We start from the raw sequence: 16,542 nt of genomic DNA, 5'->3' as shown, positions 1-16,542 counted from the left end.
GCAAAGATCCCAAACCAGATTAAACTGAAATTGGGAAATATTTTAACAAAATAAAAATAGAATGCAACAGAGTGTGGAGTGTGTGTGTATGTGTGTGTGTGTGTGTGTGTGTGTGTGTGTGTGTGTGGTATAGGAGTTTCTAAATCAATATTCAGCATGTTTCTGATTGGATTAAGATTGTCCCATTTTTATCACCAAAATCTTATGATTAGCCCTCACTTTTAAGTCTAGCTAAGCCATTTAGTCCACATGTGACAATTCATACTAATCTAGTCACATATGTGAAGGAAAGACACTAAAGTTAATTGACAATAAGGGTGCCATGTGTCACATACCTCACCAAAACCACCAAAGTACTCCCTTATTTTCTCTTCAGGTGTATCTGGAGAAAGGCCACCAACAAAAATTTTTTTAACAGGTTCTTTTGTTTTCATGGCTTTGGCCCTTTTAGGATCAATCACTTTGCCATTCAATTTGTGTTCTTTCTGGTCCATGACCTAAAGAAATTGAAGCTTTGTTTTACAACTGTAACTATTCCTCTAAGGTATCAAAAGTATTAACTAAAATAGTAAATGTGAAAAACAATTAAAAATATGAACTCATTATAGCCCTGGCCAAAGCCAGGCACAATACTGATTCAAGTTAAAAAAAAATGACAGCAATATATGTGGAGGGGGTTAGTTAACAAGGATGAACATCATCCATTCAACTCTTTTTACTTGAATTTTTTTGAGGGATGAGTGCCCTAAAAGCCCTGAGAGTTCCTCCAACAATGTCCTAAGTTTTTCCATGCCCCACAAAAAAATATGGGCTTCCACTCCATTCCCCTGAACAAGTTATCTGAAATTTAATTTAGGTGACAGATATTGCTTTGGGTGTCAACTACTGCTAAAGCAGAAACGATAGGGGAGATTTAACAAGAGTCATCATTGTTCATTGGCAGCAATCTGAATGGCCGCCATTTTTAACATGACCAAGAGAGATGGAATGAAAAAGTCTATCTCCCCCAAAGTCTAAAAATGAGCACCAATATTGTCAACATGCCCTTTTCATTGTTGACAAGTTCATTTTAGGAGACAGTGCGAGAACTTTGCTTAGTTTTAGGTTGTCTCCAACTCAAACTATACTGACAAAAGCTGCTTCTGTTCTCCTCTCCTCAATTATACTTTGCATCCTGGGACAAAAAAAAAGTGGGCCCATCCAATGTATTCAAGTATTTAAGTGTTTTGTAATCACCCTGAGATAAAAATCAAAGCAGGAAACATCCAATGTATCCTGGTTCCTGTTTGTTACTGTTAATTCAAACATTACTAATTGATCAGAGCATATAACACACTACCTTATCTACACTCTCCGATTCTTTAAATAGTACAAAGCCAAAACCCCTTGATCGCCCTGTGATTGGATCTAACTTCAGAGTGCAGTCTACAACTTCACCAAATTTGGAAAAGTAGTCCTTCAGATCTTTCTTTGTAGTGTCCCAGCTAAGGCCTCCTATAAACATTTTCCTGTGAAGACAAAAAGCAATATTAAAATGCTAAGAAAAACTTGCCTTAAATATTGTCTACATCATTAAGTTATTTTTCCCAAATGTCAGGATAATTGGTTGGGAAGTTTTAAGACCCCATTCTCCCTGTACATTCTCGTATAAAGGGCCTCTCTAAAAGTTTATTTAGTATTACTTTCCCTGGACTGTCTGTTGCACACTTGAGCAAACAATAAATCAAAAGCCCCTCAAAAGTTTTGAATCAAGTATTTGATGTTTTCTATCAGGATCAAAAAACTTTTTGTATGACAAGGACAAAAGCTTGAGTTTGAGAACACTGACAAATATTCATGCACTTTCCCAAATTTAACTTTCTATATTTACAGACACATATTAGCACCCAATGATATTCACCTTTTTTTCTTCCTACCTGGATGCTGCTTCCCTCTAGACTGTCCTTACTATGCTTTTAGCTCAAGCAATTAACCAAAGGACAAAACTTTTAAATCTTTAATGAAGACAGTACAATCCATTAAACAAGTGTCCCATTAAAGATAATCCACTAATTAGCCTAGACAAAAGTTTCTCAGTTAACTGAGAAATGAATATTACACTAAATTTTTAAAGGATCAAAATAGGAAACCATAAGATGTCATGAAGACTAGAGTGTTTACCAAAGGGGAGGAAGAGAACGGGAATCCTTTGGTTCTCATTTGAAAGATTTTCTTTCTTATTATTATCATTATTATTTTGTTTTAGGCAATGGGGTTAAAGTGACTTGCCCAAGGACACACAGCTAGGCAATTATTAAGTGTATGAGGCCATATTTGAACTCAGGTAATCCGGTGCTCTTATCCACTGAGCCAGCTCGCTGCCCCTATCATTATTAAAGGATGCTTAGAAGCATAATTATGTTCTCTTCCTGGTGCTCTAAAAACATATGTACATAAAGATTTAAAAAGTAAGAAATGCTAACATAATTTTTACATAATGTTGATATAAAAATCCTAAGGCAGAACTTGTAAATTTCTTTTCCCCCTCAGGAAGAACTAAGGGATGAACTTTTCAATACCAACTCCATCTAGTGGACCTCTAAATGATGACTAGTCAAATTCATTTTTTCAAGTTTACTTCAGCTCTTTTAATCAGGACATCCCACTGATCTTAAGGGCACCTCCTCCCACCTTGTCAATTAGCTTAGTCTTAATAATGTTTTGCTCTCAGTTTCTAATTTCTACTTCCAGTGGTAGAAAGGCAACTTTCAATGAAAACAAAAATTCGAGTTTCTTTTAAGGACAAACCTATTTCCTAAATCTTATTAAAACTTGTATGTCTGTGAGACATCTATTTCATCCTCACCAACCCAATAAAATGAAACATTAGCAATTTTAGTCTGAATAAGGAATGAATTCTAGTCAAAGACTTCTACATTTGAATCCAAATTTACACATTAATAACTACATACTTCTCAGGCAATAGTATTACTATAAATTGTATGTGCTGTAATAAAACTATATATTATGAGCAGGTAAACTTCAGTTGATTTGGTTCTTAGTCAAAAAAGTAGGTAATGAGAACTTCTGAGTATCACTTGTAAGGTTTACTTAATACCAATTTCCTAGAAATCTATTTCATGTGTGCTCTATTTAATTCCAATTATGTTTACTTTGTTTAATATGATTAGTTTTAACCAAAGACTATAGACTTTTGCCAAAGATCAGAGTGTATGCATGATATATAAACTGAAAAATCAAACTGTCATCTTATGCTCAAAAATTCAGATTTAAAATAGTTAAGTTGAAATTTTGCTATGACAGGCTATTATTTCTAAAATGTTTTTGCTGCAAATTACCACAATTAATTTAGCAGAAAACATTCAAGTTTCAATGTGGTTTAAGATAAGAGAACAAAGTCCAACAACTTTTAAAAATTATAGAATGGTGCCTTTCAGTAAAGTGAGAATAATGTCAAAGTAAGCAAAAATTTTAGAAGTTGGTATAATGGAACAGAAATTGACCAGTTTACTTTGAAACAAACATAAATTACAAGAACCCTCAATTTCAGTAAAAGTATTATTAACTTCACTATTTGAAAGCCAGGTGACAGTTCCACTAGCAACGACTTTATGGATCACAAATTATTTTTTCACAGGAAAACTATTTAAATACGGTCATTCAAGATTCATTCATTTTCTAAGACTGTCACAAGTTAAATCCTCAAAAGGAAGTCTGCTATTTAGAAATTTTAAGGGAAAAATATCCTAAATCTTGAATTAGAATTATGGACTCTTTGATATAAAATCTTCAAGAGTCTGATGGTCACTTAAAATACTTTTAATGTAACTTTGAATGTTAGGTTTTTGTTTGTATTGATCCCTATTTATCCAGAGTGGTTGGTACATTCATTCAAGTTAAATAGAATGGCAGTTTAAGGTGTGTGTGTATACACATACATGATTACCTATATACAGAAAATGGATTTTCAAAAAGATCAACTATATATATATCTTAAGATATGTGTGTGTGTATGTATATATATATATATATATATACACACACACATATCTTAAGAAATGCATCTTTCCAAGCAGTTGAGGGTTTACTCTTTTTCTTACGCCATTTTGTATAGAAATCTTTCCAAAAACTATTACATGTTCCTCTACCTTCTCAGAATATTAGCTATAATTAAACGTCTTTTTGGTCAGCATCATCATTAGATCCAACTATTAGAGCCTATATTCAAAGGCCTTTTGATATGAAATGGCTCCAGACAATAGTTCCTCTCTTCTCCCAGGCAGTCTGCTGCCATGTCTCCTAGCTGTAACCCCACTCCTACTTTGCTCTGGGATAAGAATCCAGAATAGCCAAGCTTGACAAGGCTGTATGATGGGGTGGGGGGGAATAGAGGAGGCTGTCCTATTAGCATAGACACTTTGTGAAATCTATTTTCGGTTACTCAGATGTCTTATCTTGTCTCCCCCTTCTTGTTCAGCTGTGCCTCTACTATAAGAGAGGTGCTATTCTTAACCCCAAACTATACTCCAAAACATAATTAATTGTTCTTTCCCCTAACATTAAGACATTTCAGGATGTTGCAAGTGTCTCAAGGGCCTCCTTGTTACTAACAATTTATCACTGAACAAATAAGGGATATACTATTTAGGAGTTTGAGGTTTTTTTTTTTTATTAAGGTCTCTTCTCCTTTCAGAAAACTTCCAAAAATCATGAATGGGGCACTACAATTAATTACCGACATAAATACCATATGAAATAGAAGCATACCTTGCTTAAAAAGCAGAGTATCTAGACTCCCTCTCTTTTTTCAAATTATCTTACAAAGTACCATTGTTGGGAAAGACTGAGGCTCACTTTTGCTGAGATGGTTTGTAACTCCTTGGAAGAACTTTACAATATTTATCCCAAGGAATAAATAAGTAAAATGGGTCTCTACCAAAACCTCAACTCAGTCAAACTTAATTTGATATTCAGTAATAAAAAATAAAATGAGACTCCACCTCACAAAATTTTTTTAAAAAACTTTTTCCAAATTTTACAATCTTTGAAGTTAAGGATACTAGGTATCCAAAATACAATTAAAACAATTCAGCACCAAAAAAGAGAATCAATAGATTGACCATATAAGGCCCGACACAGACGGTCACCTATACTGAGCCTAGTTAGAAACTCTTTTTAGGAGTAAACTGATATCCACTAAAAGGCAAATGGCTTGGTTGGGCATCACACAGGTAGAACAGCACAGCCAGAATTTGAAATCTGCTACATACAGCACCAATAGAAGATGAGCTAGAGGTATGTGTACCCCAATCTAAAGCAACAGTTATTCAGTCTGATTCTAACCAACACCAAGGCCATAGACAAATGACTGCTGTAGCTGCACCAACTTGAGAGCAGCAGCGGACTATTTTTATGATCTTAGGAATTTCAATTAAGATTTTTAAGTTCACATTGTTTCTACAATTCTAATTCAAGAATTAGGATTTTTTTCCCTTAAATTTTCTAAACAACAGACCTTAGGAAAGCAAAGCCAACTCCTGAGGCTCTGGTTACAGTTGAGAGCAATAGCAAACTTCAATATCTCTCTTATGAAGTTGAGTCTGTTTTGTAGAGGTGGATTCTTAGCAAAATTATTCCTTGCCTGTGTCATTGTTATCTGTTTGGATTCCAGTTGTAGCTTATTTTCTTCAAGATTTGTAACCAAGAGATCTAACAACAGAAAAAGCTAGCAGAAAATACTTTCTGGTTAAGGATCAGCCATTTTTGCTCTCTTCAATTGGACTTTTAACAGTCGATAGGTAGTTGCTCGACTTTCAGCAAAAAAGTTGGCATTTTATTTTTATCTTAAAAATCTTTACTTTTCCTCAATTCTTTAAAAAAAAGTTATCCAAAAAAGGTGAACTAAAATGGTACTTCATTATCAACAGCTTAAAATTATCCAGTGTTTTAGAATTTTCTTCAATATCCTCAACTTGCAAATAGCATTAATGTATGTATATTATAGGCTAGGGGAAAGGGAGGTCATAAACTCCAACAATAAGCAAAAAACAGTGCATCGATGTAAATGAGATGATGATGATGATCAATCACTGTTATCCAAAGATCCATATATTAAAATAACTTTCAAAGTAATTAGGTCATTTTACAAAGGCTGATGGTCTGTGATGTCTAAATCAAAATTAGAAGGTTCTATATACAGAAAAAGCATGGAGGAATAATATGAACTGATGCAGAATGAAGTGAGAAGAGAAAAAACAATATAAAGTGACAATACAAAGAACAAAAAAACAAAAAATAGCAAGAGATTGCTGCATAATTATAATGACCCAACTTGACCTCCAGAGTATATGACACCATTCCCTCTTTTTCTAGTAAAGGTTAAGGGTCAGGGATTATAGACAGCTGCATAAAACCTTGGACTTTTGTTATATTATTTAACTTTGAGGAACTTTCTTCATCCACCATTTTTTCCTCCCTCATAAAGGATGATTCTTGGAGAGATGAGAGAAGGATACAGTAGAAAAATATAAGGGATGTAAAAACAAAGATAAGTTTTTTTAAAAAAACTAGAATAATCACTCCAATTATGATAAAATAGAAATTCAGGAATCAAAATGCTGAAATAATCTAACACCACTTTGGAAACAGACTTCTATGAAATTACAGATGATATAAAAACTAACCAATTAACTGTAATTACAAGGTGGAAAAAGTACCCAGTTAAGGTTAAAACTGTCTCACAAAAATGTAGAACTCTTACTCAGCTAACATTAAAGGTTTTATTCCAATAAAGTGGATTTATTCAAATACATACTACCAAACTCATAAAATTTGGAGATCCTTTAGATGTCAAGGGTTAAAAAGTGTAACCTTTTATTCTGATCCACAACATAACAATAGCAATTAATCAACAAGCATTTATTAAGCTTTCAGCCCACAGACACAGGGATAAACAGGAACAAAGCATGAAACAATCTCTACTCACAATGAGTTTACATTCTAATGGTAGAGACAATACATGTGCAAATACATCCAGTAAAATATAAAGTGAATAAACACAAACATAGACAAGGTAGGTTAGATAAAGTTGGGGGATGGTGGGAGCAGGGGCAGGGAGAGAGAAGAGACAATAAAGGCCTCTGGTAGAACATGGAAATTAGGGCATGCATTCGAGGCAGGCAATTGGGGGATGGGGGTAGAAAAGGTCATTTTGGCTGGAATGCTAGAAAAGCTAGCATTTTGAGGGTTTAAAAGCTAAACGGGAGTTTTTATTTAACAGTGAAGGCAAAAGGGGAATGCTGGCATTAATTGAGTAGGGAAACCACTCAGTCAAAAAAAGGCAATTAAAAACTTTCCAAAATACTGTTATTAAAAATCGAAATTCCGATTCTATTTCACATCATTAAATAAGAATAAAATAAATTACATTTCAATGCTAAGATATGGCAGTAGAAAGGGAAAAAAAATCTAAATTTGCCTTTTAGGACCAAAGCTTTAAAAAAATGATTTGGTATTAGAATTATGTTTAATTCATTTAGACTAGGACAATAATTTTCACATAGTAATTTTCATTACTTCATCAAGCTGGAGAATAGGCTAATATTTCCCTTTCCACTTTAACAGTCAACTCCTACTTCTTTAGAATGATTAGAAGGGGGGGGGAAGGAAATAAAAACAAGGATTAAGTAACTAACCAAAGGTCACAGAAAAATTAAGTGAGCAGAGCCAGAGTTTTACTTGAGTTTTCTGGTAAATGTATTCTGGGAAATAAATATTCTGGTCATTAACACAAGTAAGAATTTTACACTGTTAACTTTTAATATTCAACATTAAAATGTTATATTGCATAATTTATCCTTTTCTTTTAAGAAGCTTATAGCTTAGGAACATCGAGTTATATGAGAGGAATCATTTGTCTTTCTCACAAGATTAAAATGGACTTCACAAAGAGAAACACAACAATCAGATCTAAGCCACAGATTTCAAGAGCTTAGCCAAGGACCTCAAAGGATCATCAATTTCTATCCATAATCACTTTACAGAATAAGAAACTGAGGCCCAGAAAGATTAAGCAACATTCCCCATCTCATGTAAGACTTAGCAGTCACAGAGACAGGACATTTGATTCAAGTGGCAGTTCCCCCAAAGCAGAGGCTCTTAGATTGTGGGTAATCAAGAGGACCAGAAATTGAGGATACATTTCCAACCACCCCCCCACACACACAGTCACGACAAAGAAAACTTGGCTTTTCACAAGATTCACTTACACAGTATGATCACATTTTGCAAAACCCACAAAAATGTGTCAGAAGGGAATCAAAAATCATTTGTTATTTCTAGTAGAAAATAAGTTCCCAAAGGCAGGAACAAGTTTCCATTCTGTCCTTGCACCCCAAGGCACAATATATATATTGCACCCATTATTCATTTAATAAATGCTTGTTGTTATTCATTTCTAAGTGTTATATGGATGATTAAGTGAAGAGTGCAAATAACTTTTTTATACTGGTTAGAGATTTCCAGAAACAATGGCAGAGCTGTTTAACAAGTTTTCTTCGATTCCAAAGTCAGTCTTGTAGATGGTTAGTGCCCTCCCATTGGGAAAACTGTTACACAACTGGAGAAAGTAAACTAGAAAATTTGTGCACTAGTTTATACTACTCAAAAATAAAATGATCAATAATCAATGGAGCTCTTCTATCTCACTTGGTTTTCTATTTTTTTTAAATTCTGTGTTACCAATTCCACAAGGGATCTTTCAGAATGAATGAGACAAAACTAAAAGCACTTCTTAAGCACCTTTCATATCCCCAAATTGAGACATCTATATAGCATAACCAAAGGTTTAAGTCAATTTTCTCAACTTTACTTTTACTGGCAATTATACTGTCAATCTTAATCAAATTTAGGTTTTTTTTTCACATAATCTATAAATAAAATTAACTTATTTGTGCTTGTGTAAATACTTTCAAACACACTTAGGCTCTATTCCTTTTTTTCAAAAGAAAAAGAGTCCTAAAGCACAAACTCTCCTACCTAAACTTCTGGGGGTGGAGGAGGGTTAAGTTGTTGTACGTCCCATCTGAGCTAGAGGTTGGGGGGAGGGGGGCGTTTCCTACCAAACACATTTATCCATTTTGGAGGTTCTTGATGTTATAGATTAGTTGTGCGAGGAGTCCATGGACATTTCGACTGCTGGGACTCGGACTCCATCCAATCATCTACGATTGGCTCATTTTTAAACTTTTTAGGATAAAGTAACAAATACGAATCTAGTACTTTTACAGAACTCCATACCCCTAAAAGAAACTCATAAACAATATCTTAAAAAAGTATCAGTATTTAGCATTACCTTTGAGTTTTATTGAAGGAAGGAGCAGAAAGCCCCAGGGCCATTGAGCCCCATACTAGAGAGGAGGAAACCCACTGGGCCTCAGCCAATCACACAGCTAGCTACTTCTGTACCTGGAGCCTGCAGACTCCAAGTTCAGCCCTTTTATCATTCCCTTCACCTCACCTGCTACCTTTATTACTGCCTAAAAAGGGATGATCCTGAACAAAAACAAGACTTTAGTCCATGCCAACCATTCATTACAAGACTGATTAAAAGGGCTCCAAAGTAGCCTCTTTATTTGGCTGCTTCCACAGAAAAAGAGTTTGGGAAGCCTGACTCCACACCTCCCAACTCAACCTTGCTGTTGAATCATTTCTTTTGAAAAATCATGCTAAAATACTCCTCCGAGCCAGCTCAGTCTCATAGTGTCTAGCTCCGGCAGTTTTATGGGTCATCAAGGAGACAGTAAAATTTACCTAGTATCTCCCCATTATCCAATTTTGTTACAGTTCTGGTCCAGGAGCTGATTCCTTTCCAGGGGGCAATGGTCCTTAAACTGTCCCTTGGGTTAATGTCTGATGCATTTAATTCTGTTATTGCTTATTGAGAAGACCTACAACTATTTTAGTGGGTGGTAAAGGACAATATTTACACTATCATCTTTTAACAAAGAAAAAAATCAACTTTAAAATTTCTGGGAATAGCATGCAAATGCAATCTTGCTCAAAGGATGTGCATATCATTCTTAAACATATATACTGCTTTCGAAATTATTTGATACATTTGACTGGGTACCTCACAAAAATCCTAAACACCTCTCTCCTTAAGAAGAGAACATTATTCTGAAGAACAACAAAATGTAACCAACCTTCCAAAGAGAAGACATCCAGATGTGAAGAAATATCAACCAGTTAGGGTCAAACATTCCTGCCTACCCAGGACTCCAAATCATCTAAGAGAATTCTTTTTAATTCCTTGAAGGTAAAGATTATGCCTTCTTTGTCATTCTAAATAGGCATTTACTGTGTAGTAAAGCTTAAGGGTAGAAATAAAAAGCTAGTAAAAATATTTCATACCCAACTTTTGAAATCTATAGAAAAGAGTGTAACCAGTCTGATTTGAATCAATACTGAACTAGTTTTACAATTAAAAATTTAGTTTTTCTTTTGCCACTTCCAGAACTTTTTTTTATCATAGCATGCAATACATACTTTAAGGTAATCTCTATAGATAAACCTACATTCGGCATTTTAACATAGAATTTCAACAAACACTAAGTACTTCATTGTTTTCCATCTTCCTGGCAAGCTATATCAATCAACTATAATCATCCAGTTCATTGTTATTCCTTCCCTATAGATAACACAAAATAGTAATCATTAGCTTAATCTTGGTCCACAGCAATTTCATGCATTACCACACAGACCAAGAATTAACTACACAGTGGCATCAATTTTTGCCCATGGATTACTAACTAAAAAGTTTTTTTTTTTGCCATCCCAGGTATGTAACATCCTATTACCTTAAGGGATTAGAAATGCCTGGGGAAAACCAATGGGCAATAAATACACGGCCTCTGAATGTTATCTGGCTATCGAAACCTTTAAAATACAGAAATAAAATGTAAAAGTTTTACCATTCTTCCCGCTGTGCCGTCGCTGCTTCAGAGTGCCGTGGGGAGGAGTTTGAATGGCTAGGGAATTAACAACCGGTACAGCAACCAATCAAAATTCTAGTTTTAGTTTTCAACATTGTTAGGGTTAAAAATGTTTAATTCATTTACACTTCAGTTCAACAAACAGTAGGTGACTAAAGGCAGCTGCTCGTGCTGGGAGGACTCGGAGCTGGGACAAGGTCTGCCCGCCAGTGAGCAGTGGCCCCGCGGCGGGAGGAAGGATGCATTAGTCATTTTAGTGCCTTTCCCCTCCAAACCAGAGAAAACAGACCCCGGAGCGTTCACCGGCTCCGGGGTCCCGGGGCCGCCGCCCCCCGCCCCCTCCCCGCCCGTGGGCGCCGGCGCCGCCTCGCTCGGGGCCTTCCCCCAAGGTCACGGTGCGGAACAGGAGGCGCCCCGACCCGCCCCGACCCAGAACCCCGAGGCGCCCCCCCAACCGCTGCGAGTGCCTCGGGCGTGGGGCGCAGCTGCAGGCGGGACCCCGACTCGGGGCAGGGGCCGCGCAGCGGGGGGGCCCCGGGGGACAAACTGCTTCGGAACCGCGGCCGCGTGGGGGGAGGCGGGGGGCCCGGCCACGGAGCGGGGGGGAACTTCGGGGAAGGAAGCCGGCCCCCCCAAAACGCGGGGCGCAAGGGCCGCGTCCACGCGGAGGGGCCGCGGCCTAGCGGGCATGCCCGGGGCGCCGCCCGCCAAACTTTCAAAAGAGGCCGCGGCGGGGCCTGCGGGCCGGGCCGGGGGCGCGGCCGCGCCATGTGCTCCGAGCCGCGCCCCCGCGGGCCCGGGAGGGGGCGCCCCGCGAGGCCCCGCCGCCCCCGGGGGGTTTAAAGCGGAGCCCCGGGCCCGGAGGGGGAGGGGCCGCACGGGGCCAAAAATAGCGGGAAAAGACGGGAGCCGGGCGGGAAAACGGCCCGCGGGGGGAGGGGCCGGCCGGCCGCGCTACTCACCCTTCGTCCTCCTCGTTCTTACTGGCGTCGATCTTGGCCCCCTCCGACTCGGCGCCGGGGGCCTCGCTGCCTCCGGCGCCGCTCCCGGCCCCGGCCCCGGCCCCGGCGCCCGCCGCCGCCGCCGCCGGCGCTGCCGCCGGGGCCGCGGGGGCCGCCGTGGCCGCCGCCGCCGCCGCCGCCATGGCTCCCTCCTGCTCCGCCGCCGCCGCCGCGCCGCCGCCCGCCTCCGGGGCCGCCGCCGCCGCCGCCCCGTCCTCGCCGAAATGCTCCTCCGACATGCTGCCGCCGCCGCCGCCGAGACTACGTCCGCCGCAGCCGCCTCCGCCGCGCCGCCGCCGCGAACCGAAACTAGCAGCAAAGTAATCCCAGCCGCCGCCGCGCCGCCGCCGCCGCCGCCGCCGCCGCGCGCTCGCTCGACTGCACGCGCGAGGCCCCCCCACACGCACACGCACAGGCACACACACGGACACGGACACACACGGGCGGCGGGCGCGCGCGCGCGCGGCTGCTGCGGCCTCCCTCCCCCCTCCCGCTCCTCCCACTCGAGCGCGGCGCGCACTCCCGCTCTCCCGGTAGCGCCGAAGGGGACTGCAGCCGCGGCGGCCGCTCTCGCCTCCTCCTGGCTTTAATGGCGCCGCCGCGAACCACCTAAAATGGCCGGCGGAAGAGCGGCGCGTCCCGGTCACGTGACGCGGGAGCGCGCCCTTTCCGCCTCCTCCCGCCCGCCCGGGCCGCGGCCCCCCCCCCCCCGCGGACGCTGTGGCCGGCGGCTCCGCCCCCCTCCCGGCCCCTCCCTCGCTCATTCTCGCTCCCCCCCATGCCCCCCCCCGCGCGCTCCGCCTGGAACAGGAAGAGGAAGTGGCGTGGTTCCGGCGGCGGGCCGGCGGGAGCCGGCGAGAACAAGGCGGGCGCCGGGCGCCGGCTAGAGAGGCGGCCCCTCGGCTTCCCGCCCGCCCGAGGCCCGAGGACGCGGGGGCCCGTTGGGCCGCGGGGAGCGCGCGCCGGGCCGCATCCGGGGCCCCCGGGCGGGGGCTGACTCACGCCTCTGCGGCCCCCGCGCGTGCCCAGGCTCCACGGACGCCCGGGGCCTCGGGCCCGCTTCATAAAACAAACTTTTTCTTTCCTTTTCACGAGTGAGCTGGGGGAGGGGAGGGCCGGACTCGCCCTCCGTGTGGACCTGTAGGCCAGGCCCCCGCGGCAGCCGCCGAACGGGGAAGGAGCCCCGGGAACGGCCCTGAGCCCAGCCGGGGGCCCGGAGGAGCGGGGTTCGAGTTGTGCCGGGCCGCCACCTTGGACAGTTCCCGCAGTGCCTCCGCACGTGCCCCCAAACCCGACGGCAGAAGTCACTAGAGCCCCACGGGGGGGGGGGGGCCTGAGCTCACACGCGGCCTCAGACCCTCGGTGACCCATCTGGGCAAGCCGCCGAACCCCGCTGCCCTGCAAACGCCTCAAAAGCCCCAGGTGGGCATTTGGCCTGCCCCGAGCACCGCAGCGCCTCGCCGCCGGCAGTCTGCCCTCTGCCCCAGCCGTGGCCCCTCACCCAAAAGCCTCCCATCGACTCCCTGCAAAGCCAGGGCTAGGGAGTCTAAGGTCCCTGGAGCCCCGACCCTCCGGGGTGCCGCCTGGCGGGGGGCTTCCTGAGACTTCCCCCTCCACCGTGCCCCCCACGAAAAAGGATGGCAAAGAGGGGTTTGTGGAAAAGCCGCAGAGTTGCGGTCAGTGACTCTTCCCACAAACAGCTACAAATTCTTTCCCACGACCACAGTACCAAATAACCCGTTTCTTGTTGACTTTGGACATGATAAAGCCAACCGGGCCACCTTTTATTTGCTTCTCTCCGGAGAACCTTTACGCCATCCTTCTGTACAAGTGCACTTTTATTTTGTTTGAGTGACAGTGAGAATGTCTAGATTACTATAATTTCTTCAGGGGTATATCTTTGGTCCTTGATAAGAGAGCTACAGGAAATTTGTGGAAGGGCAAGGGGAAAGGGTGAAATAAGGATTCCCTCCGTGTCTCAGTTTTATTATAGTCTGCCTAAAGTGGGGAGCAGAACTTAGTAAGCTAGGACTTGAAAGTTAATAGAAGGATCCTCCCTCCACCTTCTGGAATATGAGCATGGATACCCACCCTGGGCAGTCTATATAAAAGGACCCCACTAATTGGGCTTGCAGAATATTCTAGGTCAAGGATCATCCTATCAACTGGCACTTTATAGATTATTATCTACTGCCTATCTCCCCCAGGCTCTCCCTACAAACGTGAACTTACCCTCATCCACTAAAATTTGTGGAGCTTTTAGATGTCATCTTGTGATTCTTCCTGACCAGAGTTCCACCATTAAAACCTAGGCTTTCCATGGATTCATTGGACAGGACTCCTACATTTAAAGTACTAACAGCCAAGTTAGCATTCATAAGACTACAGCACTCCAGCGGGCACCATTACCCATTCACTGGCTGGTGCCCGTTTTATGCAAATGAGTCCAATTATCCCACCATATCTCCTGTCTAACCCCAGATGACCAGACCATGTTCCAGTTTCACATCACAAGCAGCCATCCACTTACACCTCCTCACCGCCTGGCTGCTACTATCTGTGTCCCGAGTCCTTCCATTTCCCTAGAATAGAACTCCTTCCCTGATCTCCTCTCCCCATATGTGTTGTTTCCCTTTATTATAAAGTCAGCTACTTGATAGGGGCTATCCTTTTTTACCTCTTTGTAGTTCCAGTTTAGCACAAAAATGCTTTTTGTTCAGGTGGCCAGCTATTGGTGAAAAGTCTCTCTGAACTAAACTGGTCTTCAAAAAGCAGACTCAGTTGCCAGGATCATATGAAATCTTTCCAACTTGATGGATCCTGCCAGAGAACGTACTTTGCTCTCACATAAAAAGCCCAGTCACTTACCGCAGCTCCATGAAGCACTGGAGTAGACCTTTGTAAAGCTATCCCAAAATAACCCACAAGAAAAACCCACAATATAAACCGAATTAAGAAAAATGTTGAAAAGGGTAATTGCCCTAAGTTTAAGTAAAATCTATCAGTGACTAACCTCTAAAGATAGAAGATGGATTCATCATTGACCATGACCTCAGTACAGGTGACATTGTTTTTTCTCTGTCTCGAGATGAGTGTTTTAATACATCCACAATAGGAGGAATAGGGGCTAGGGGAGCCCCCGGGGCCCCTTCCAGCCCTTATCCATGAAATTAGCATGATAATTGGAAGAGGAAGAGAACATTCACAACTATTAGGATGGAGGGAGGCTAGCAGAAGTTGGTATTTTTGCAATAAGCTTTGAAGGAAGATAAGGGTTTCCATTGGTGTATTCGAGATAAAGGAGATGGCTTGTGCAAATATATATAGGAGATGAAGTGTCACTTTAGGGAACTTCTAATAGTCCAGTTTGACTGGAACAGAGATCATGAGTAACATGTGAAACAAATCCCAAAAGATAGATGAGAACCAGCTTGTAGAGAGCCTTAAATGTCAAGGAGGTTTTATCTTGAGTCAAAGGGAGCCACTGGAAGTTTACCAAAAGCAATGTAACAAGACTTGTACCTGCAAAGATTGTTTTGTCATTATGTTGAAGATCGTTTGAAAAGGAGAAACACAAAAACCAGGAATTATAATGTAATAATTTCATGGGTTAGCCACCCACACTTTAGCACCTCTCATGAGGGTTTATAGACACCAGTTCACTCTCAGTGGGTTCATTTACAGACTATTTTACATGCCTAATTAAAGTGGCACTTTTATGTGAGATGCCCAGGGTATCAGATTTTAGAGTCAAGTAGGTCTCTAGATAATTGTTACAAAGGGGGAGGGAGGATTCCTCTCACCAGTGGAATTCAGGACCTGGTTCATTCTATCCAGAGAATGCTCATTCTATCAAATTCAGCATCCTAAGAGTAACCTTGTTGAAGGCTAAAACTAAACCTATTCAGCCCTAGCTCTTGAGCTGTGCATTTCTTAATAACCAACCTTTCAATAATGATGCTGTTTGATCTTAATCCATTTAATAGTAAGGAAAAATAAATTACAATGATGGATTAGTTGATTGGTTGATTCATTATGGCATAATTTTTTTTGGAGGTCTCCGATACTTTCATTGGTGCTACAGGAAGTCCATTCGGTTTGTCTGGTCACCTCTGGGACCTGTACAAAACCTGGTTGCTAATTGGTATCAGACATGAGTATATGAAAATAGAAAGGAGGGACATCCCTGAGAGGGAACTGCTTGGGGGGAGGAGAGAAGAATGTTATTTTTGTTCAGTGGTCTTGACTCCTTGGGACCCCATTTGAGGTTTTCTTAGCAAAGATGCTGAGATGGTTTGCCATTTCCTTCTCCAGCTTATTTACATATGAGGAAACTGAGGCAAAGGGTAAATTGACTTTCTCAGAGGTCACACAGCTGCTAAGTGCCTAAGGCTGAATTTGAATTCAGTTCTAGGTATGCTGATGAAAAATACAAAGAAGAAGACAATAGCAAGTTTGTTCTGGGGGCAGTCAAATGATCCAATCTGCACTTAAAGAAAATTACTTTGTAAACTATTGAAAATTTTGTTGACTCAGTGATCCATTGTTCT

General features: G+C 42.1%; 1 protein-coding gene across 6 annotated transcripts in view; it reads right to left on the bottom strand.

Annotated features, from left to right (window-relative positions):
* Positions 1 to 12,623, bottom strand: part of HNRNPD (heterogeneous nuclear ribonucleoprotein D) — a 17,016-nt gene extending 4,393 nt beyond the window's left edge. For 2 of the 6 annotated variants that reach the window (XR_012476882.1, XM_074228532.1), the window contains exons 1-4: positions 11,954 to 12,623; positions 10,971 to 11,027; positions 1,340 to 1,508; positions 336 to 497 (exon numbers count right to left, since the gene is read on the bottom strand). Coding sequence is in view for 5 of the 6 variants with exons in the window: in XM_074228532.1 (XP_074084633.1) it covers positions 336 to 497; positions 1,340 to 1,508; positions 10,971 to 11,027; positions 11,954 to 12,231 (666 nt within the window). In the remaining variant the exon portion in view is untranslated. The remainder of the gene's footprint in view (positions 1 to 335; positions 498 to 1,339; positions 1,509 to 10,970; positions 11,028 to 11,953) is intronic. The other 4 variants (XM_074228530.1, XM_074228534.1, XM_074228533.1 and 1 more) reach the window with 4 other exon arrangements.
* Positions 12,624 to 16,542: the final 3,919 nt, after the last annotated feature.

This window comes from Macrotis lagotis, chromosome 3 (genome assembly GCF_037893015.1).
Source record: "Macrotis lagotis isolate mMagLag1 chromosome 3, bilby.v1.9.chrom.fasta, whole genome shotgun sequence".
Classification (NCBI taxonomy): domain Eukaryota; kingdom Metazoa; phylum Chordata; class Mammalia; order Peramelemorphia; family Peramelidae; genus Macrotis; species Macrotis lagotis.
Note: the sequence above shows the minus strand (reverse complement) of the source record. Positions and strands in the feature narration are given on the sequence as shown.